Genomic DNA, 24,490 nt, shown 5'->3' with positions numbered 1-24,490 from the left:
CCTGATGTCGAGTCCTCTTAGCTGAGGCCCCAGATAGAATGGAGCACAGACCAGCCACCCCCGCTGTGCCCTGTCTAAATTTCTGACCTACAGTATCTGTGAGCAAAAAAACAAGTTGTTTTATGTCCCTAAGATTTGCAATGGTTTGTTAAAATGGTAACTGGAACACACTGGATGATCTAGGGTCATTTTAACTCTAGATAATTTCTTATCTCATACACTTACACTAGAAATTAAACTCTAAGGAAGAAGGGATTCCCCTCTCTCTGTCATAATATATAATAGAGTTATTATAAAAAGCAAGATGATATTGTATTCTTGAACTGTCAGTAGACTGCAGTATACCCTGTACTTGTTAGTAATGATAGGATTTATCATTTCATGATGAAAAGGCATCTGTTATTTCACTGGTATATATGACAAATGGGGAAAGACCAATATTTGAAATTCAAAACCAGTTCAGCTTGAGGCTAAGAAGCGACCTTAATAATTGATAAGAAAAGTCACCCTTGGCAGACACCAGCAAGCCATCTCATCAGGTAGCAAACCGAGCCCAAATGTTGTTCTTGTGTCATCTATTCCACACCCAAGAGCAGTGTGGCAATGGGTGGCAGAGAAGAGACAGAAGACAGAAGTGTACGGGGTGTTCACCCCGAGTGCTCAGAGGAGAACTCACTCCTAAAAATAAAAATGGAATGACTCGTGATGCCAACTGAATTGGTCATTCTTCATGTCTTTCCTGGCTAAGACACTCTCAGCTAACATTGTTCTAACCATGCTCTCTGTCTGCTCCTTCGCCTCTGCCCTGTGATAACACAATCATTGAGCACAAATGTGCTCTAATCCTGCTTGGCTTTCCCCTATCTCCTCCACATATTATCTATTGCAGATTCCTTCAACAAACATTTATTGAGTGCCCACACCATGCCAAGGTTTGTTGTAGGTGGGGAAAATACAGAACAGAATAAGACTTACCAAGCTCCTATTCTCATGCTACATATGCACTAGTGGGAGAGAGAGAAATATACATAAACAACTACTCAAATAATTTCAAACAGGAATTAAGTGCTACAAAGGAGGTTCCACTATGGGGACCCAGGCACGTCAGAATAGCTGCCAGCGCTTTTATTTCAATGAAAACTCCACAGGCCACTTTGGAGAAGTGGTGATTATTCGGAAGAGGACAGCTTGTGGGCCTAGGACTGGGTCTTTCACATAAAGGGAGGGTGAGAAACTGCACTGTAACTTCTTGGGGATTTCCCTAGAGAGGTAGGGAAGATTATTAAAAAATAAAATTAGAGATATGTTATGATCAAAATCAGTTCAGAGAAAGGAACTTTGGGGTGTAACATAATCTTTTCCTGAATCTCTCCTGTGAACTGTGCTTAAGGAACTTATAAAACAAAATGTTGGCAGAGAAGAATGGTGTAACAAATAGGAGGCACAGACAAATAAGGGTGTTTTTACCCAAGGGGTTTTATTTTTACATAAACCAACAGAGCTGGATCCTGATGGGGCGAGAATCCTCCTTCCACAGCACATGAATGCAACCATATGTACATTGATAATCACATGAATATGAAAAAAAGAAACAATCTGCAGTGATTCTTGGGACAGAGGGGGTTACACATCAGAGATGTTTACCAATGTTGTCCATTCTCCTTCTAGAGCAGCGGTTCTCAACCTGTGGGTCACGACCCCTTTGGGGGTTGAACAACCCTTTCACAGGGGTCGCCTAAGACCATTGGAAAACACATATATAATTACATATTGTTTTTGTGATTAATCACTATGCTTTAATTATGTTCAATTTGTAACAATGAAATTGGGGGTCACCACAACATGAGGAACTGTATTAAAGGGTCGCGACATTAGGAAGGTTGAGAACCACTGTTCTAGACCCATGGTATGGTTGAGTTTCTCACTTCAATACACAACTGCCTTTCTCCACTGAATATGAGAATTGTTATAGTTAATGAATTGTGTGTGGAAGTGACAGAGGCTCCAACAAAGAGAGGGCCTTCATGACGGGAGTAGAGAGGGGGCTTGTGATCCATCAAGGCTTCAGAACCAAAGATTTACCCGCTCCATTCTGACTGTGCCCCCAGAAGGCTTGAGGGAAAGCGGCAAGTGCTAAAAAGGTAACATTTCCAAAAACAATCTAAATCTTTTTTTTCTATCCAATTTAAGTTGTTTTATATGTCCTTGGAGGAATTTCATCTTTTTTATTTTAAAATGCTAAATACTAAAATACTTAAACATATCTTCATTTTCCACCACAAGCCTAGAGCAACTGACAATTGCCCAGCAACCTTGACCTAATACAGGCAAAGAATAGTTCCTTGGAGTCACTATTGTCACCTCTCATCCAATGCTCTTATTGGTATTAGTGTACATAGTCGAGAACAGCAATGCTACTTCTGAGGCCCAGAGCTCATAAAAGATAAGATGGATGAAACAGAATCAAATCATAAAGGAATATCTGATCTAGACTCACTAATTCAAAATACTCTTTTAGGTTTCTTATATCACCAATCCTGTGAACTCTTCTCACAGCAAAGACCCCATCACAGGGATAACAAAAGAAATGGCTTCATTATGAGTTTGGGTTTAAAACCAAGTATATTAGGTGGTGACAATTACTGGTAGACACATTTAGGCTTTGTTATGTAATTTATAATTTTGTACAGATGCTATCTGCCACAAATATTTACATAAATACATTCATTGTCTGTATCTATGTGTGTCTGAGACTCAAATTTCTGATCAACAGGCAAGGCTTAGCATCAAGTAATCATTTAATTAGAGCTTTATTTCCCACCAAACTCAAAGCAGGAAATAATAATTTAAGACCCAAATATAATATTGGATGAAGAATTTTACATTTAATTCCATTTTGGAGAAACAAGCAGAATTAGCAGACCCAATCTCTGATGCCCTCTCCCAAAACTTCTGGCATTGGACTGGTAACTTTCAGACTTCTTCTATCACAACTCAACACAACAAATATACTGAAAGCTATTCAAGCATGTTAGCGTAATATTTTTGATGGAATCATAAACATGGTATATCATGCATTCAAATGGAAAAGATGCCATCAAAAGATATTACAAAGTACTGGGCCTATACATTCACTAATTTAGGGTACAATGTTGAAGGAGCATCTTATGCATCAGGACATGACTCTGGAAACTGATAAATATATTTAAAAAATATGCCTCCCCACCAAATTTGACTATCCTGTAACTAATTCTTTTTGTTAATAAGGAGTAATATAAATGACATCATCAGTTGTCAAAAGTCTTTCTGGGCTAACAGTATGGCCACATGCCCAAAGTCCCCAGATACATCACAGCTCATCTACAATTTGAGGACAACATATAGAAATAAGATCCAAACTAAAATTCTTCTTTCCCTGAGGAGCAGTCAGATGACCCCTGCTGGGTTCGACTTACAAGGATAATTTTCCCGACTTGGCGGACTTTCCAGGCCGCATGAATGGTGTTGTTGTATACTCACCAGTAGCATGCTGCTATTTTCAGATTCAAAAGCACAGAGGAGAACTAACACTGCTGGATCCTTCTGGTTTCTCCAAATCTGTGTAACCACGAAAATCCTTTCTAAAACCAAAGCCTTCTCCGCCTCGCTGAACTGCCTTCGAGTTTCCTGCGGCTCCTCATGTGAAGGCTCAGGGGAACCTGAGAACCGCATCTGACATGCTCCAGTTCAGAGCTGCAGCTAAGATAAAGGATTGTTTTTTGTTTTTGTTTTTAGGCACAGAAAAAGCCTCCATAGAAGCCGAACGAGGGTCACTGGCGATTTTGCTTTTTCTCATTGGAATATTTACTTTGCAAATCCACCAAACTCTGTTATTAGTGAAGCATTGCAGAAATCCCGGGAGGGAGGCGGGCGCCCATGTTACAACCCAAGAGCTGCCTCCGGAACACTGGAGAACAAGTTACTACGTTAAATTTACTGTGTGTGCTTCTCACAGTTTGACACCAGTGAACGGGGAGCAGGCGCCCTGGCAGACGGGCCACCTTGACTGTCCTGACAAGTTGGATGACAAACTTTATAAAAACAGGCCTACCTTGTACACTTAAGCAGCCTGGACTTTGCCGCTTTGAAATAAAACAAAACCAATGCAAACAAAAAATGCCCCAGGCGACAGTGCCGGCCGCAGAACTGGTGCCAGAAAACCGGGCAGGACGTTGCTAGCAAAGGAATGCCATCTTTTCAATATGGAACAAGGAACAAGGCTCTAATGGGGCAGGGCTGCCAGAACCCCAGCTTTTCCCCATCACCCCAGACAATGCTGGCATTGTGCAGGCGGGAGATGCACACAGGTTTTTATTCCCCTCTCTGGATTTTTTTCTTTTTCAGGGATGAGTTCTAGGGTCCACAGAACAAAATTTTCCCCATTCTGGCACTGCTTACCCATATGACACATCTAGCCCACTTTCTGAAGCGGAAAAATACTGAACGACATCAAAAAGACACAGCTCATAAAAGGAACAAGAGAGATTCCAATCCCAGGGAAACTATTATGGTAAGAGAAGCCTGGTCACAAGGAAATGTCTAGAAAGATGTGTGGTTTGCATGACATGAGCATTGTGCTAGCATGATTCTTGTGCATAAGGGCAGACATTTTTGGTACAACATGAAAACAGAAGACAACGGTTTCATCTGGCATGCTGCAGAATGAACCCCAATCTGTTTCCAAAGCTGAACTGGCTTTGTGGGTCTTATAAGAGGCACATGTCAGTCTCCAGCTGTTTGCTTGCCAAAGGGATTTCTGGGGTCATCTGGCTCCATGCCATGTTTGCCTTGTGAGACATCACTGGAATCGAACCCGATAAAGGTCGCATTCTACTGGGTAAGGCCTTCCCAGTCTCTCCAAATATCAAACAGAACCTTATGAGGCATATGATGATGTTTAGAATCATAGACTTTGAAGAGAGAGTTTGATAAGATTCAGGAAAAATTAAGTGTAGACATGCATCCAAGTTAGTTTCCACAATAGCCATTTCAGCAACAGAATCAGATCATACATCAAGGCCATGGAGCAGCGGTTCTCAACCTGTGGGTCGCGACCCCTTTGGTGGTCAAACGTTCCTTTCACATGGGTCGCCTAAGACCATCCTGCATATCAGATATTTACATGACGATTCATAACAGTAGCAACATTACAGTTATGAAGTAGCAACGAAAATAATTTTATGGTTGGGTCACAACATGAGGAACTGTGTTTAAAGGGCCAGAAGGCTGAGAACCACTGCCATGGAGGCTAAATGTTAGTCCCATAAACTCTATTTTAGTTTCCTCATCTGGGAAATAGAGGGGGGAAAAATGAATTCCTCTTACTTCTGTAGTTCTTCTGAGGGTCAAATTAAAACCTAAGGCAGAAGCTGCAGCTCTTCACCGAATTCACTCTTTGTTTCTACAGTAATAGGTCTGTGCCTGGGCAGGTGGCTACATGACACCTCTGGCAGTGGGTTTGGTCCTGTGACATCTGCCAATGACATCTGCACTCCAGGCCCATGTGCTCCTTCCTATTAGAGACCATGCTAAGGACCTAGTGGACGCCATGCTGCCACTCTGGAAGGAGCCGGCTTTCCCAATCACTGTGTGGATTACCAACCAGGTATACACATCCCCAACTGTTGTGTGAGACAGAAAGGAGTTCTGTACGAAATATTGCACATTTTGGAGGTTTCTATTTTGCACTGCTTAGCTGAAGTCCATTGTGAAAGTACTTTGGAAACACTAAGAGGCAATAGAAATGTAAGATATTTTATTGTTTCTATGGTTTTATACAGGTACCCGGGTGGGGAGAAAGGCAACCATACAGAGTGGGAAGATGAGGGGCCGTGTTCTCGAGAAGAGAAATGCAGGGGCGGATAAAACAGGAGGATCTTCCCAGGCCATTTCACTTCTTATGTCTTCTTTCCAAGAGTTCACCCAGGAAAAAGAAACAGAGAACTGAAACTCTCTAACTTCTCTAGGAGAAGGTTTAGAAAGAGAGAAGGCTGAAACGCCCATTTCCCAAAAGTAACTAATCCTTACCTATGATGGTGGAAATTTTATTTAAACAGAAATGATTCTCCGTCATAATTTATCTCTCTCTCAGGAAACCTCAAAAGTATACTTCTATTTCTCTGATGAAAATACATTTTTGTTTTTGTTTGATGTAATTTTAATACATTGCCATAATTCATTTTTAGATGATGGTTAGTCCCTAGGAATTTTGTAAAAGCAACTTATTTTACTCTTTACTTGCTTTAAATAAAAAAAGAAACTGTTGACTTCTGGTGATATTATTTAAAAATTGACTAAAACTTCATGAAATGGACTTGAGACCTCAATTGATAGGTGAACTATGAATATTGGAAATTATTCCCTTCTGTACATCAAAGGTAAAACATTTACCAAAAAAATTATAGAACTGTAGCTTGTCTGATTAAACAAAAAGAGCCAGTGAAAGTGTTCTTCATATTTTAAAACAATAAAGCATTTATATAGGCATTTATAAACTTTTAATTACTAAAAGATTTATAAACCACTTAAAACCACAATTTAAATGAACTATTATCACCCAGCCAAGCCAAAAAAATACAGGGTTGCAGACCAATTCAGAATTCACTCTCCACTTCCTGTTTGTTTATGCACCAGAAGAAAAAAAAAAAGACAGATTTTCCTGTCTTTTCAACCCCAAATCATTTCTCAATTTAGAACATTTGTCCAGAAGAGAGAGAGAGAGAGAGAGAAAAAAAAGAGTTTTCTTCTCCTGCAGGAACTATTACTAGGAAAAACCAGATTGCCATATCAGCTGTTTCAATGTGACCAGCTCTGGAGGTAAATTCTAGATGTTGAGATTTTTATTTCCTTTAAATTACCAAGATCCCACAGCATTCTTGAGTATATCATTCTAGTTGCTAATCCTTATTTCTTAAAGACCACCTCAAAGAGAACAAATCTTTTGCAGTGAAGGGTTAATTCTGAGATAGAAGACAGAAATTACAAAAAATGAGCCTGACTTTGACCACCAAAGGCTTGTCTGGTATAGAATATTTCACAAAAGTTTACATGAATGTATCATCACAAACCCTATATAATGAGGTGCGATTCATTATACTACTAATCCTATATAATAAAAGCATAATATGCAAATCAACTGAATGGCCGAACAGTGGAATGACCATCTGGATGAATCCTGGATCACACTATGACACCCACTGGCACCAGGCCAGCCAAGGTGGGTGCGATGCGATTGGTTGGGGCCCTGGCCATGGCCCACGATCGCCCCGCAGAGGGAGGCCCAGGTCACCAAACGGCGGGCTGTAGTGAGTAAGCGGGAAGCCCAGGTCCCGGTTGCCAACAGCTGGGGGAAGGAAGGCCTACTCTTGCAAGAATTTCGTGCATTGGGCCTCTAGTAGAATGTAAAAACTTATATCACTGTGTGCATTACCATGTATCTGCTTTATTATGTGTCTTTGGTTTCTATATGAATTACTATATATTTAGATCTAATTTCTGATAAAAAAAAACATCAATGCACTGAGGCCCTACTATGTGTAGAGCTCTGTGCGAGGCATGGGTAATAAATCTGTGGTGAAAGACCAGCTCCAGCCCTCCTGGAGTAGACAGTCTGACAGAAGAGGCTGATACCAAACAAATGAGTCCATAAATAGTAAGTTAGTTACAGTTTAGAGCTGCAAAGAGGAACAAGAGAAAATGCCTGGCTGATCTAGTTGCTTGCACAGGGCTTTGCAAAACTCAGAGTTTTCATTTTTCCACAAAAAATTTTTTAGGATTTTTTTTTTTTTTGAGAGGTAGGGAGGGAGGGAGCCAGAGAAATACATTGATGTGAGAGAAAAACATCAATCAGCTACCTCCTGCAAACCCCCTACTGGGGATTCAACCCACAACCAGGGCATGGGCACTGACTGGGAGTCAAACCAGCAACCTTTCAGATGACACCCAACCAACTGAGAGCCACGCCAGCCAGGGTACTTTTCACAAATTATTTTTTTATAGGCTTATTTCAAGTTCCCTTGTTTTCATATTCATCTACAATGTTTGCCTGGAACATGCTTCTTCCCTTCCTCATTGCTCACACCTCTATAAAATCATCTCTTCTATAAAACATTCCCTAAATGTGTCACAGGGATGTGAAGCTCCTCCTCTGAGCCCATCAAGCGCCCTAACCGCAAGAATCACAGCACATAGCACATGCGCCGTTTAAATCCTTGCCCATTCAGTCATTTCTACATTCAATAAATATTTACTATGTACCTACCATGTACTTTCTGGAAACATTGGGAATCAACATTAGGAACAAAACACATAAAAACCTTTCATTTCCTGCATAGACAATTTAATTCTGAGTCCATTCTGATTTTGTTTTTGTAGAACAGGGATTAAACTAGAGATCTCCTATTTACCTCAGAGTGATACTGTGAAGACTAAGGAATAGGTCCTGAAAGGCCTTTAAATATGTTATGAGCTCAAGACATTGTGATCTAAGATGTTCCCCCCCCCCCATTTCTTGTATACATTAAGGCAGCCACAAATTAAAATGCAACACAAAAGTTTGTCTGTGTATTTGCTTCCTAAGAAGCTGCTCTCTGAGTGTGAGTAGGAGGCTATGAGACTTGGCCATGAGGGCACACCAAAGCACAGTCTACTCAGATTTGACCATGGGTCACAGCTCAGAAAGTTTTTTCCTTAGATTTAGAAATTGAAAATTTAAGCAATAAAATAGCCACATGCTTAAAAAACCACCTTTAATTCCTATTCCTAGAACCTGTCTCTAGAAGATGTTTAACAAATGTCTGATGAATGAGAGAATAAATAAATTCTCCATCCTTGGTGGATTTTCATAAGGAGAATAGCTCATGGGGTCTATAGGGCGACCTACTACTCTGGTTCAGGGACTATAATAATGAACTTGACGGCAGGCTTCATAATTCAGTTTTAGCCACTACACGTGCAGACGTTGTCCTGTTTTTGTTATTGCCTTTCGTATGTGATATTGTTCTTGGGGCCTGATACTGCAGCAAACCCCTAACCAGAAGCAACTAGCGGGGTGGGCAAAGCCAAAAATGTTCTCCAAGCAGAGCATAATGTTCATGTTTATCCAGGCCAATTAAAAACAAAAAAGCAATGTCGTTTGAAATGGCCTTGGTCAAATAAGATCACCAAGCACATTTAATAGTCTTTACTAGAAATTCTAAAATTAAGTATAGACATCCATCTTCTTGATTGCGAAACTTTCTGTGCCTGACCACACTACTTGCTGGCTGCCAGGAAAAAAAAAAAAAAAAAAACAGCCCCACAGCCCAACACTACCATGGAGATGAGGGCTCCCTTCTTCAGAGGCAAGGAAAACAAAGGCAGATGAGAAACTGGACAAAATTAGCCCAGAGGGACCTCGGGGTCTAGTGGAGTTTAATCTCTTAAAGGCTGCTTTAAATAGAAGGCTACCAGTGTGACCTTGAGCAAGCATTTCCTCTGCGCCCTAGCGGAGAAGGCACGCCATCGTGGCTGCACCCGGCCTCACCCCAGGGGCTCACATGTGGGCTGGCCAGTGGCTCCCAAATGCTGGCTTATGGATGGGAAGTTTCCACCCATCAGTGGTGAAGCGGAGAGAACAAGGACAAAGCACCAGTTGGGAGCGTGCCCATGGGTGGGTCCCATCTGCTAACGGTCCCTTCTTAGGAAAAGACCGACTTGTGAGCTCTTCCTTGTTTGTTTGTTTTTTTTAAGTTTTGTTGTAAAAATGTCATTTCTTTTATGAAATGATTAAAAAAATAGGGTTTTCTTTTAAGTATGCTCCCACCTGTTTTTGTTTTTATGTTGTTGCTCCACGAACCCTCCAATCTAGACCAGAACATGCCACGCCTGCCTACCTTCTGTTTCAATGTGGCTGAAGCAATGGGGTTTCCCAAACTGCATAGGATTTCAATCCTAGCCCTCACAAAGGCAGGCTGTGTGACCTTGGCCAAGTTTCTTAACTTCTCTGAACCTTGGTTTCCTCCTCTGTAAAATGGGCATTATAAAGTTTACCCCCTTGCAGGGCTGCTGTGAGAATTAAATTAAATATGGGCATAAAATGCCCAAGTGCCTGGGTTAGAGTAGGTATTCGACAAGGGCAATTTTTCCTTCCCGCAGACTTGCAAACACCAGGGACTCCTGTGCCATATGAGCCATCCCTTAAAAGAAATCAGTTCACTCTTTTAGGGTTCCTATTCGGCAAAGCACTGGATTCAAACATGTGGATTTATTTGCATTTTGCAGATTTGCTGAGGCCCAGACAAGTCAGCCCACAGTAAAAGAAGTGCCCCCAGGATCCAGTGTTCAGTTTCTGACCTAAAATACTTTCCCTTATTACTCACACAGATGGTTCTTTCTCAGCCAAGAGACCTCCCCTGACCCTCTGTCAAATCGGATACTCTTCAAGTATTCTTTACCTTACCATTCTGTTCATTTCTTTCCAACCTGGCATTGTTTATCATCTGCCCTCTTGTACAGACAGTAAGTTCCAGGAGAAACTAGTCTATCATGTTCACTGTTGTATCTGCAGCCCCTTGCAAAGGCCCTGAAACTTAGTAGGTGTTTAATAAATATATGCTGAAGGATGACGGAATGGTGAATATAGTTGTCCAAAGAGACTTATCCATAAAACCGGGGAATAATAGAAGACCCCATATAATCAAATGCTAGCTCTGGTATACTCATCCCATTGCAAAATGACTTTGGCACTTTTCCTCTTAAGAAATGCAACTATTATCTCCACCCACTGGATCTGGACTTGACCGTGTAACTGGTTTGGCCAACGGGACATTAGCAAATGTGATGCAACCAGGGTTTGCACATTGGTGTTGTCTTGCCTTACTGATGGGAACCCATCCACCACCCTGTGAACAAGTTTAGGCTAGGCTAATGGATGAGGAACAACAACATGGGAAGAGGATATAGTCATCCTGCCAAGGCCACGGTCATGTGAGTGAGGCCATCCTAGACTGCCTGGCCCAAGCCAAGTCAGCCCAGACAAAAAGATCCACACAGAATTATAGCAAATAATAAATGTCTATTGTTTCAAGCCCACAAGCATTTGGGTTATTTGTTAAGCAGGAAAAGCTAACTGGTACAGCGGCTCATAAAATACATTCCCCAAACCACTCAAAAGTAAGATGCCAGGTGCTTCTGAAAGTAACTCACTTATAAGAAAGCTAGAGTCCCGGTGCACAAATTTGTGCACCAGTGGGGTCCCTCGGCCTGGCCTGCGGGAATCGGGCCAAAACCAGGGATTGGGCCAAAACCAGCTCTCCAACATCTGCCAAAGGGTCCTGGATTGCAAGAGGGCTATTCTAGAGTGACGCACCCCGGAATCGTGCTCCCTCCTCTCCGGTTCTGGGTGTGTCACCCAAGAACCGCAGCTGCTAAGTCACCGCAGCTCAGCAGCTCCTGCATTGAGTGTCTGCCCTCTGGTGATCAATGTGCATCATAGGTACTGGTGAGACGGTCAAACAGTCAGATGGTTGCTTAGGCTTTTATATATATAGATTACTAATTTCTCTGATGTTGGGAGATAAGGAAATGGGAGATGAATGAAAACAAAGAGGTGGAGGAATACCAGACAGGGAGAGTGGTTTAAAGTTCCCTCCATGAAGCCCTGGGCAAATGGACAACTCTTGTTTGGCAACTCTTCTTAAGCAAGTGGCGGGGGGAAGGGGGAGGCGGCGGGAAGGGCAGCAGCCCCAACCTGCAGTCCACTGGAACCAGCTGGCCTGCCACCTTTAGCATGGGTGCCTTGCACTATCAGTTCTGAGTTTTAGAAACTGTAAGAAATGACACACCATCATATACTTTAGCAGATGCCAGGAAACGAGGCTCAAGAGCCAAAAGTGACCCACTGCTTGTTTTTGTAAATAAAGTTTTATTGGAACATAGCCATGCCCATTCCTTAACATATTGTCTATGGCTGCTTTCATGCTGCAGAGTAGAGTAGTTGCAACAGAAACCTCATGGCCTTCAGAGCCTAAACCAGCCGTGGCCAAACTACGGCCCGCGGGCTGGATCTGGCCCGTTTGAAATGAATAAAACTAAAAAAAAAAAAAAGACCGTACCCTTTTATGTAATGATGTTTACTTTGAATTTATATTAGTTCACACAAACACTCCATCCATGCTTTTGTTCCGGCCCTCCGGTCCAGTTTAAGAACCCATTGTGGCCCTCGAGTCAAAAAGTTTGCCCACCCCTGGCCTAAACTGTTTACTATCTGGCTCTTTATAGAAACAATTTGCCAACCCTTTTACTAGGGTAATCAGGAGAGGTTCCATGGAGTGGTTGGGTCTTAAGCTGAGACTTAAAGGAAAGAGTGGTCCTTTTGGTGCAAAGAAATGGGAATTTCTGAAAGAACATTACAAGAACAAGTACTAAGATTGTAAGTGATGTTATAGCACTATGTGCAAAAGTCATTATAAGTTAATGCTAATACAAACAATAACTAAGCACATATCCCACTTCGTATGTGCCAGGTATTATTCTATGTGCTTCATAGTCATTCATGCTATCTTCATGGCATTATCTTCATTTTTCCAAATGAGAAAAGAGAGACACTGAATTAAAAATGCTTTCCCAAATCACAAAGCCAGCAAGTGCTTGGCTAGGATTCAGACCCTGGCAGTCTCACTCAGACACCCATCTCTTTGAAAGCTACAAAATGGAAATGTAAAATATGATGAAGGCCCAAATTGTGCATAAATTCTAGCTATGAGCAATGAAACAGCTTCTTACATGAAAATCAGCTTTATTACTGTATACCACACTACATGTTCATTTTATGTACTCTTTGTCCTCTGCAAAAAAATTGTCATTGCTGAACTGGAAATCCCCCAAAAGGGGGCATTTCTATGGCGCATCCAGTGGTTATGTTGCCAGGGTGATGCTGTGTCAACATAGCAGCCACTGGCCATTCACATAGGTGGACCAGAACCTGCTCATTAAACCTGAGGCTGAGACTGCCACCTACTTCCTAGAAAGAGTAAAAGTTCTCGTCCCCAAATAATAATCAATAAGCTCATCCTGGTAGCGACAGGCAGAAGCCACTTCTTTAAGAAGGCCATTGCTTCTTAAAATTATCAACTGGGTTCTGTTGGGAGTCCTACATTAAAGCAGAAGCCAAAGGATGGGCTGGCTCTTATAGGTCCACCAGGGCACCAGGTGCTGGGAGCTCAAGATGGTACCAAGCATGGGACCCATTATGAACAACCAAATTAAATACAGGCAGAATTCCAGATAGAAGTTGTTTCTTGACTCATTACCTTATTATCACAAGGGAGAAATCCCTAATAGACAGTTTCCAATAAGATTAGCCTTTACAGATTAACAGAGCTTAAATTTATATCCCTTTTCTAGAGGGCATTTTGGTAATTCTGTATCAAAAGCCTCAAAATTGTACAAAGCCAATGACCTAGAAATTCTACTTGTACTAATTTACCCCAAGGAAATCAGCAAATACATACTTTGAGTCTATACATTAAAGCATTAGATTGTAAAAGAGAAATACTGGAAACACCCTAATTGCACAATAGGTGATTAAATAAATTATGGTATAACCATAAACCACTACATTTATGGAATGACCATAAGAACTATACAGCTTGCCCTAGCCGGTTTGGCTCAGTGAATAAAGCGTCAGCCTGTGGACCAAAGGGTCCCAGGTTTGATTCTGGTCATGGGTTGCAGGCTCAATCCCCAGTAGGGGGAATGCAGGAGGTAGCTGATCAATGGTTCTCTCTCATCATTGATGTGTCTATTTCTCTCTCTCCCTCTCTCTTCTTCTCTGAAATCAATTAAAAAAACAACAACTATACAGCTTAAATTGTGGTCATGAAAGATTATTAAAAACCAGGTTAAAACCAGTGATACAAGGTAAAATTCCATTTTTGTAAGAAACAAAAATAGCAATATCATATACACATAGAAAAACCGGATTAGTAGGGAATTTCCCCCAGGGTGGAGCCATGGTTGTCTTAATTTTGCACTTTTTATACAATAAACTCTGCACTGCATTGGTAATTTTAAAAAATGATAATTCTTTTCCTTTGTTTATTACATTATAATTTCTCATTCTCCCATTTTTCAGTTCTGTGAATTGTGTCACTGCCTTTTCCCAGCAAGCAAAAAATGCTGACCAGTCTTTTCCAAAGGGAAAAGGCAGTCTACGTTTTCAGAGACCTGCCCCCAAGGCAAAAATCCTCAAATTTGACAAGTAACTGGCGAGCTCAACTGACCTTACTGGGCTTATTGCTCTGTTAAAAGGACTTATCAGAGCATGACTTGGAACAGCTTAACCAAGTGTATCAAAGTTGTTTGTGCTGATATGGGTTTTGTTTTTATTGGGGGTTTTCCTAAAAAGAGTCAGAATCCTAAATTAAAACAAGAGATTCAGGGAATTAGCTAACGGCTGATTAAAACAGCTTGTACCATGAAGATTGTGGGCAGCTTGATCTGTAGGGCCTGGAATCTGGCATGATGAGAAGAGTCATGCTGGGTAATTTCTTTCCCAGGACATAATGGGAACAGGTAAGCTGAGTTACAAACCTCCTTAAGATTTCTCTGGATATGAGATGATTTAAACGTTTTTGAAATAAAGGAGTGCCTTTTCATTTAACTTTCAAATGAGTATTAGAGGAGTATTATTTTGTTGTTGTTGTTAATCCTAACCCAAGAATATTTTTCCATTGATTTTTAGAGAGAGTATAAGGGAGGGTGAGAGACACACAGAGAGAAATATTGATGTGAGAGAGACACATTGATTGGTTGCCTCCCACACGAGTTCTGATCAGGGCGGGGAATCAAGCCTGTAAACTGAAGTACGCAGCCTTGCCTGGAATTGAACCCGGGACCCTTCAGTCCATGGGCTGATGCTCTTTCTACTGAGCTAAACCAGCTAGGGCTAGAAGATTATTTTAATATTGCACAACAAATTGTTTACATATTGGACAAAGTGAACTGGTATTCTGAAGCCTTCCCAAATCTCAGGATAAATTTAGATTCAGCTAGAGGCTACCAAATAATAAAGCAATAATTAGATGCACAAATATTTTGCTTTTTATCCATCTGCCAACTGGTTGCTGTGTTAACTTTCCTGACCACTATCTCTGAGACTACTGAAGGAAAGGGAATTCCTTTAACCCAACCAATCCCAGAGCCAGAGAGATATAACTAAGTCTTTAATGAATTTCCCCAAACTGGCCTTACCCGGTAAAATAATACATGTTTATTCAAACGATTTGAAAGAAGGGGAAACACATATGGTTTCATTGAGAGGCTGAGTGACATTTATGTGTTTGCTCAATCTCCTTTTTTAGCCCCCTCTCTATGAGAGGTTGTGTGTGAGATGCTGGGCAATAGAGTGAGAGTCCTATCCACCGTGTGTTCATAGGCCATTAGACATGCAGTGTGGTAGAGTGAATGTCAAAATAACCCATTTTCCTCCTTCTGTATTCCTGCCTCTTGTAATAGGGCTTTGCAGCTCCTCAAATTGAGAAGTTGAGTTTATGTTCCAACCTCTTGAGTATGGACTGGCCTTATGACTTGCTTTGGCCAAGGGGACATGTCAGAAGTGACCGTGTGCCACTTCTGAGCCTAGGCCTTCAGAGACCTGTGTGGTCCTGTTCTCCCTTCTGGAACCCTGCCTATGTGAATGGCCAGGGCCAGCCCAGTGGAAATGAGAGGCCACATGGAAGAGAGCTGAGCGGAAGGTCCCCAGCCCCCTCGCCAATCTGCAGCTGACCAGAGATACACAGTGGATACACAAAGCACCCCGAGGAGCCTGGCCTAAAGTGCTGACGCAGAGAATTGTAGGCTAAATAAAAAGTTATTGTTTTAAGCCATTTGGTTTTAGGATGGTTTGTTACACAATAGTGCCTAACCAATACACACAGGAACAACAAGTGCTAACTCTGACAAGCAAAATGCCATAAAGCACTTGATGGGAGCACCTGTGAGATGATTCCAACCTGTTTACCATTACCAATGAACCATGCAATATAGGTGTGTAAACCACAGACCTGAACACCCATCGGAGAGAACACAAAGAGGCTGTCTATCTAGGGAAGGGCTGCCTCAAGACAGCCACAGTTCCTTTGAAAAACTGTCTATGGATGAGTTGGATTTGCCTGTGAAGTCATTCTTTGTTTCTTTTCTCTCTCTCTCTCTCTCTCTCAAAAAAAAAAAAAAAAAAAGCTCTTTCACTCAATTAAGCCTGTTGGACTCGATAACAATTGTCTAGCTTGATTCAAAGCAGCCATATCCTCCCTGACACATGTTCAGCCTCCACCACTCTGGAGGCTGGAATTTTAAATCCAGTCCCCCTGAATTTATGACACACGCACAGTAGCAAGTCCCTACAGGCTGAAAATCAAACTGTAATTCAAAGGCCACGGGGCTGAGGAAACAGCCAGAAGATAAATCCCAATTTCAACCTTGGATTCTCTGCAAGTTGATTCAGGGGCCTGTCAGTCATATTTAAAAATAAAATAAAACTAACAGAGACACCAGACGGCACGTTTTAAAGAGAAACAGGAGTATGCTTTTCAGAACTCCTTCAAAAGGCTCTTATTACCTGAAAAGGGCTGTTATGCGTTATTTCAAGGGCCCGAGAACACGTGGCCCCCATCCGTCATTTGCAGATGTTTCTGAATTTTTAATTAATGAGATATAAGGAAGGAATTGAGACCATTAAAGGCCACCGAGGCCACCGCGCTGATTGAAGGTGATGTTACAGATGGCAAAGCAGCCCATTTCTGGAGCTGGGAGGTCACCACCACAGAGCGCGTGGAGGATGAGAGCGCGCCAGGCACAGAGCCCTGGGAACTCACCTTGCAGCCCTCGCAGGCGCTGACCCCATAGTGGTACCCGGATGATTTGTCCTGGCAGACGAAGCAGGGTTTGTACACGCGAGGGGGAGGGAGTGGAGACGGTGGGCTCGGGACGAGTTCCTCAGAGCTGGTGCTCTGGGTTTCAATTGCTGCAATGGAGGTGGGGTGGGGGGAGAAAAAAGAGAAAATGGATTTCAGTTCATTTCTGTTTTACCAGTGAATTCATAGGCCTCTGCCCCAAATTCAGCAACAACACTCACAAAGATAGGCCCACAAAACCAGTGGTCACTGTAGGCACAGCGTTGGGGATACTGACACTGATGATGGGGTGCTCAGCAGTTTACAAAGTAATCCCGTATGTCTCTCTCTCTCTCTCTCATTGCAAGAGAGACAATTTTATCACCATTTTACCCTGAAGAGAAACAGAGTCAGGCGTGCAGTGACTTGTCCAAGATCAACAGGGCAGTGGTAGAGCCAAGACAGAGTCAGATCGTGTACTGCCAACCCCAGGCTCTTTCTACCCTTCCATTTCCTCTAGCTTCTCATTGAGTTAGAGTCTCAGAAATAACTTGTTTGACCCCATGGTTCATTTAACCAAAAGCAAATTTCCTGAGGACAAATGAAGAAAGTGCCCAAAGTTGCCATTCTTCAAGCACATGGGGAGGGCCTCTGGCATGCGTCCATAACCGATCTTCATTAATAATAATATTGGCAAAACCTTCGCTACTCAAAGAGGGCTCCCTGGACCCACAGCATCAGCATCACTTCAGAACTTAATAGAAAACATAGTATCAGGCCCCAGCTCAAATCTACGGAATCAGAATCTGCATTTTAACAAAACCCCCAGGAGAGAGACGTACAAGTGTTTGAGGATCCTTGCTTTGCACTAATGATGGCACAAAGTCATGTTGATCTTCAGTCTAGATTTAAAAAGATGGAATTCCCCCATTTCATTGTTTAACCATACAAATTCCATGGGAAACAGGAATTCATAGAACTTAAGTATTCTGCAATACCTTCTCTACAGATTTTATGTACAAACAAGGCCCAGCCCTATTCCTATCATAGGCAAAAGTGCTCATAAAGTCTGATGGATACTGGAAAAGTAGTAAAGTGATCAATAAATGTCCCAGACTCTTCTAATCTCCAAATCACTTAACAACAGAAGATTTCCCAGAGAATAAAATTTCCAGTTGTTCCACTATCCCTAGTCTCCCAGAGTAGATATTCTGCTGATTGAATTGCCCTATAGCCAAACTTTCAGCAAGTTGAGTCAACTCATCCACTAGACACACTTAATCAAACCGCACCTCACAATCCTGCTGCCACACCAGGCTACGAATTCACCTCAACTACTGCAATAGCCTCTTCACTGTATCTGCTCCTCTACACCAGAGTTCATTCTTCAAACAAGCAGTAAGATATCTGTTCAAAAAGTTAAAATCGATCCCTCTCACTTACCTGTCTAAAGCTCTTTGATAGTCACCAATTAGATCAAAGCCAAACTCCTTGCTATGTCCTATGAAGCTTTCCATGATATGGCCCATTAGCAATATCAATGATTCTCCTAACCTATTAACTTCTAAACATTTGGCTTCTAGTCTATCTCTTGAATAGGACAAGCTCTTATGCCAACTGAACGCAAATGAATATTTGCTACATGGAAATTCTCAGACTTTCACGCCTCTGGTTCCTTTCCATCGCTGAGATCTTAGAGCAAATGTCACCTTCTCAGAGAAGACGTCTCTAAGTAAAATGCCCTAGCCCATTCCTCACTCCAAGCCATTATTTATTTTAATTTCTATAAAATTCTCTAACTTTAGAAAGTTTGTGTGCACATTTATATTATACCTCTGCCACACCCTCCAGTATAGGTTTAATGAGGCCAAACCACTTATCTATATTGTTTACAACTGTGTTCCAGGCCTAGAAGAGGTCCTGACACATAGTAGGCAAATAATCAATAAATATTTGTTGAATTAATAATTCTTTTTCATTACACACACTAAGTACCCCTCTAAGTTATGAAATTATAAAATTGGAAATCAAATAGTTTTCATACGCTCATTTGCTTACTTAGAAAAATAAGTATCCCTTTGGAATAGAATCAATTATTATTTTAGAATTTTTATAATTCAAAAGAATCTTGGCATGAATTCATTAGGTTAGCCTGGGTCTAGTAGATAACCCTATAGCGTCTTCATTTGGTTAGAACAGAGGTATCTGGGATGAAGAAAGCCCTTACTCTGCATAGCTTGGCACAATTATGTCAAGTGTTCTACCCATGAGTTGGCATCTGAGATGTCCCTAAAGCTTATCAGATCACTTATTAGGCTGTAAATGCAAAAACATTCCTCATGCTTATCAGCTTCATTGAAAGCAAATGAGTAATAATGGCATCAAAAAGAAAACAGTACTTGTTAAAAGTACAAAATATCACTCTTTGTTCAAATAAACCAAAAACTAACAGCAACAACAACACACACACAAGTTCATCCACAAGTTTTTCACTCAGAGAGAAATGCTGTTATCATCTTGGCATACCCGTTCCTGGCCATTTTCCTATGCATATAAATACTTTGGGTTTGTTTGTTTACTAAAATGGAATTGTACTATAGATTCTATTTGGGACTTAGTCTGTTTAACTCTGCCAGAAGTTTATTTCCTTGTCAAAATCTATTCCCCCACAAGACATTCCATTAGGATGAATATCTTTGCAGCTAATCTCAGCACATCTCTATTTCCTTAGGATAAATTCTCAGAAGCGGAATGATTCACTCAAAAGTGGTGGTTATTTAAAATTATTTTGTTAGTTTTCAATTCATGTTGAGAAACTGACTTCTAGAAAGGCTGTGTCAGAATCCTTCTGAAATCGGTAACAGAATCCTTCCCTGGATGCTTCTCAACGATTCTGCATGGGTTCTAGTTGCGTGCCTCCACTTCTGTCCTAGCGCTTCCCCAACGCTGGCAGAGCCATGCGGTCACCACTATGACCAACCCTGCATTGTGTTCTCTACGGAAGCAGTGCATGTGTGTTTGTGTGTGTGTGCGCGCGTGTGTGTTGAGGGGGGTGTGTTTCAATGTCCTACTCACTCATGTAGAACAGCTAATCTAGCTTGACTAGGGAAGTTGTAAATAGAATTGTTAGGGCTGGATTCAGCTGTCAGAGCTATGCCCTGAATTTCAAAAGTGGGTGGTAATTTCCATAAATATGCCACTTCAATACATGTACTCTAGAGAGTCCAGCATTTTACCCTCCCAAAGAGAGGACACAGAACTGTGGGCAACTTAATACCCAAGAAATTTGGGACAAAGTACACAAAAAAGAGGGAGGCCTCAAAAAAGTCCCAAAACATTTCACAAAGGTTGGAAAAAGACTTTTTCTAAGGATGAGAGCCATGTATAATAAATGAATGAATCTAGAAGGCTTTTTCTGAATAGCTGCCATGAATGGAAATGTCCTATTGTAAGCCATCAATTGTGAAGGCTCAGGACTTTCATGAAGGCTGTGGTGACTTCACCTGCGACGCTATGAACTTTCCGTATCTGCACAATGGATGTTCGCCTCCTCGATGGTTTATTTTTGCTGAGTGACTGTAACATGCCAAGCATTGTGTTACATGCCATGGACAGTGCGTGGTATACTCCCTTAGCCTTGACAAGTTTGGTCTAATAGAGAGTAAATGAACGATTCAAATATAACAGTAGTTCCCAGACTTGGCTATATATTAGAACTATCTGGGGAGTTTTCAACCATCCTAAGGCACAGATTTTATCCAGACCTGTTACGCCAGAATGTCTGGGAGTAGAAACCAAGCATGTATGTGTGTTTGTGTGTGTGTGTGTGTGTGTGTGTGTGTGTGTGTGTGTGTGTAAACAAAGCATTACCAGGTGAATCCAAATTGCAGCAGTTTGGGAACTACTGGTATTATAATAACAAAGAAAGTTTCAAGTATATTCAGCCCAGGAGAAATCAAGGGAGGCTTCCCAGAGGAGATGACCAGGCTGTGTTTTGACAGATAAATTGATTCTTTCTATTGTGGTTTGAATTTGAATCCTATGAATGCCGTAAATGAATCCCACACAAACCTCAACAGAAAAGGCATATATATGACAAGAAATAATCATCCTCAGAATTTCCCACTGGTAGTAAAAAATTAAATATTTGTGTTTTCATATACTCAAATATCACCCTGAAAATTGGTAATCTGTAGCCCTTTATTTCCTCCGTGTGGCCTATAACACTGAGAATAATTCAAGAAAAAAAGAAAGAAAGAAAGAAAGAAAGAAAGAAAGAAAGAAAGAAAGAAAGAAAGAAAGAAAGGAAGGAAGAAAGAAAGAGCCACAGTGGTTTAATCAAACTGCCAAAGCTAGTCAAACTCTCCACAGCAAGTTCCAGAATTACAGCCAGGATATGGTATCAATATAAGTAGGTTCCTACAAGTGCTGGTGAGGATGTAGAGAAAAGGGAACCCTCGTACACTGCTAGTGGGAATGCAGACTGGTGCAGCCATTATGAAAAACAATATGGAGTTTCCTCAAAAAATTAAATATGGAACTGCCATTTGACTCAGTGATCCCACTTCTAGAAATATATCCTAAGAAACCCAAAGCACCAACCAGAAAGAATGTATGCACCCCTATGTTCATAACAGAGCAATTTACAATAGTTAAGATCCGGAAACAGCCCAGGTGTCCACCAGTAGATGAGTGGATAAAACAGCTGTGGTACATTTATAGCATGGAATACTATGCAGCAGTAAAAAAGGAGAATCTCTTACCCTTTGAGACAGCATGGAGGGACCTGGAGAGTATCATGCTAAGTGAAATAAGTCAGTCAGAGAAAGACCCGTATCACATGATCTCACTCATATGTGGAATCTAAGTAACAAAATAAACTGATGAACGGAGTGGATCCAGAGACATGGAAGCATGGAACAGAGAGCGGAATCTCAGAGGGAAGGTGGGGGAGGTTGAGGGGGGTGGAAGGTAATCAATCAAAGACATTGTATGCATATATGCATAACCCATGGACACAGACAATAGGGTGCTGAAGGCCTGAGGTGGAGAGTGGGGCAGGAGAGGGATAGAGGGGATTAAGAGGGGGAAAAAAGGAGACATATATAATACTTACAACAATGAAGAATTATTAAAAATAAAATAATAAAAGCAGATTCCTATTTTAATGCAACCTCTGGCCTTTTGATAATGTAGCAAAATACTTTGGAAAAGTTTATTAGTGCTCCTCTTCCCCTGCTGTGCCCACCCCCCCCCACCCCCACCCCCACTAAGACAGTGGGAAACAAGGGGGGGGGGGCAGATAGCCTAATGGCTCCCCTTTCACTAGTCACTTTGGTATTTAAGGTAGCTACAGAGTGCTTGGCCATTGATCTGCTCACTGTCATCCTGCTTAAATCAATAATCTATTAGTCCCTTTAAATTAGAGTTAGATTCATCAAATGCCCTTGAGAGGCCTCAAATATTGTGTTCCTTATTCCAGGCAAGCGCCATCAGTCTATGGAATGATAAAATTTTTGCTGGAAAACTCTGCAGGCTCAGCAGACAGTGAGTCCTGTATTAGCTCATTCAGCGATCTCAGGCAGGCCAAAAAAGCAGTTTTTAGACTTCCCGGGGGGGGGGGGGGGGGGGAGGGAGTGGCTTTGTGTCATTCAATCAGACAACTGCACGCCCACCGTCCTGATGTGATTTCAGTTTGGGGAAGCAGCCTTTTGAGGAATCATTCGGATCTGCTTTTGGCCTCCTGCTTGTTATTTATTTCCTTGCTTCCTTATTGTCTTATTCAGTGCTCTTTGGTGATTGCATCCCAGACAAGCAGCAGCCTCCGATGGGGCATCTCAACGGCTCACCAGATGGGCTGCCTTGCTTCGTCAGGGAATGGCCAAGACAGAGAACTTCTGCTTGGCTCTGGGGGGTCCCTCCCTGCCCAGAGCAGAGTCAGCACCAGAGGTGCTGAGGGCGCTTCTCCGGGCTGCACACAGGCGAAAGGAGACAGTAAGCTGCCCAAACCTGCATGGGCAGACACAAGCTTCCAGCCCTGATTTCGAACCCCTCCATCCCTGCAACATAGAGATGGCTATCACTAAGGAAAGCAAAGCTAGGGTCACTTTCCCCGTATAAAAATTTATTACCGGTCTCATCTGCCTCTACTTCAGAGGTGGGGAACATCTGGCCTGCAGGCTGTAAAAGACCTTCAAAATCATTTGGTCTGGCTCTGCCGAGGCATTAGGGGTGAGTTAATTAAATGTTTGACCACAGATCGCAGGCTCATTCTTAAGTTGATAATTTTGTATGGGCCGCGAATGATGTTATAAATATCTAAATGGCCCTTGGCAGAAAAAGGGTTCCCCACCCCTGCATTAGGGCTCCTCAAAGTGTGGTCCATCCAGACCAGCAACCAGCAACAGAATTCTAGGGAAGGCGGGAGGGCAGGCACTTGCTTAAATTAGTTATTTTCATTCTATCTATGACAAAGGACCATTTCTTACCCTCCCACCCTAAACCCATCAAGGATTCATAAGACCCAATAAAAACCAATCCCTAGGAAAAAAAATATGTAAATAAAATGGATCTTTAGAAAAAAGGAATTATGAAAAAGGTGACCACAACACAACCTCCAACTTAGAAAACATGTTAGTAGACATCAGATTTCTCTGTCCAGTTGCGGTACAAGTTTCTAAACACTTGCTCTCGATGTCCACGCCTGTTGGGGACTGGCCAGGGGCAGGTTAGGGAAGGACACAGTCCACAGATGGCATTTTGAGAAGCACTTCTCTGAAGGACTTCGAACTGAGAGGGTGTTTGCAGGCAAAACAAAAACAAACTAAGCAAAACCTCCACCGACTGAAATGGTGCAAAGTAGAAGGCCAGCACAGCCAGTGACACAGCTTCCTTAAACACAGCCTCAATTCCGGAGGTTAATTCATTCCCAAAATTCAAAAGAAAAAAGTAATGCTCTTGCCTGTTAAGAGGAGTTGGCACTTCCAAACTTAACTCACCTGAGAAAACAGTCTAAATGTCCTTGTTGTTACAACACACCTGAGTGACATTTAAACACACAGAAAGTCCCCAACAATAGCTCCCTTCACAATTCCTAACATGCTTGGCATTTTTTCTAAAGGTTAGATTAAGTAGCAGATACCATTTTTAAGAGAGAGCTCAGTATACAATTTTTTTTTTTTCCTTTGTGAGAACTAATTTACTGCTGGCTAACCCACGTTGACAGATTTCAGGATTTAACGTTGGGCCTGATTAGAGGCAGGCTTCTTGCCTTATGAAAACACTGCCTTTTTGCTAGAACCTTCCATGATTAAGACAGTATTTTAATGCACTCTCTGGGCAGCTGAGCCTTAAAAGAAAAAAAGAGTTGTAAAGCAAAAGGCATTTCCTGCAAGACCCCCAGGGAATTTGAGCCCAGAGCTCCAGACCTATGGGAGGGAGTCATTTCAGCTAATTAAGAGAGAATAGCAAAGTGTTGCATTTGGTCAAAACATTCAGTTGGGCTTCATTTTTGTTGGCACCAAAGAGAGCCGGTCTGGATATTTTCCCCTCTTTTTCTGTGGATTCACTGCAGGATCGCA

At 41.8% G+C, this 24,490-nt stretch overlaps 1 protein-coding gene across 2 annotated transcripts in view; it reads right to left on the bottom strand.

The window, feature by feature from the left end:
- The window catches only part of RARB (retinoic acid receptor beta), a 637,926-nt gene that overhangs the window by 106,466 nt on the left and 506,970 nt on the right, over nucleotides 1-24,490 (bottom strand). For both annotated transcript variants that reach the window (XM_036332777.1, XM_036332778.1), the window contains one exon: nucleotides 16,893-17,041. In XM_036332777.1, the coding sequence (XP_036188670.1) occupies nucleotides 16,893-17,041 (149 nt within the window). The remainder of the gene's footprint in view (nucleotides 1-16,892; nucleotides 17,042-24,490) is intronic.

Source organism: Myotis myotis, unplaced genomic scaffold (assembly GCF_014108235.1).
Source record: "Myotis myotis isolate mMyoMyo1 unplaced genomic scaffold, mMyoMyo1.p scaffold_m19_p_13, whole genome shotgun sequence".
NCBI classification, from domain to species: Eukaryota; Metazoa; Chordata; class Mammalia; order Chiroptera; family Vespertilionidae; genus Myotis; species Myotis myotis.
This window is presented reverse-complemented; position numbering and strand designations above follow the sequence as displayed.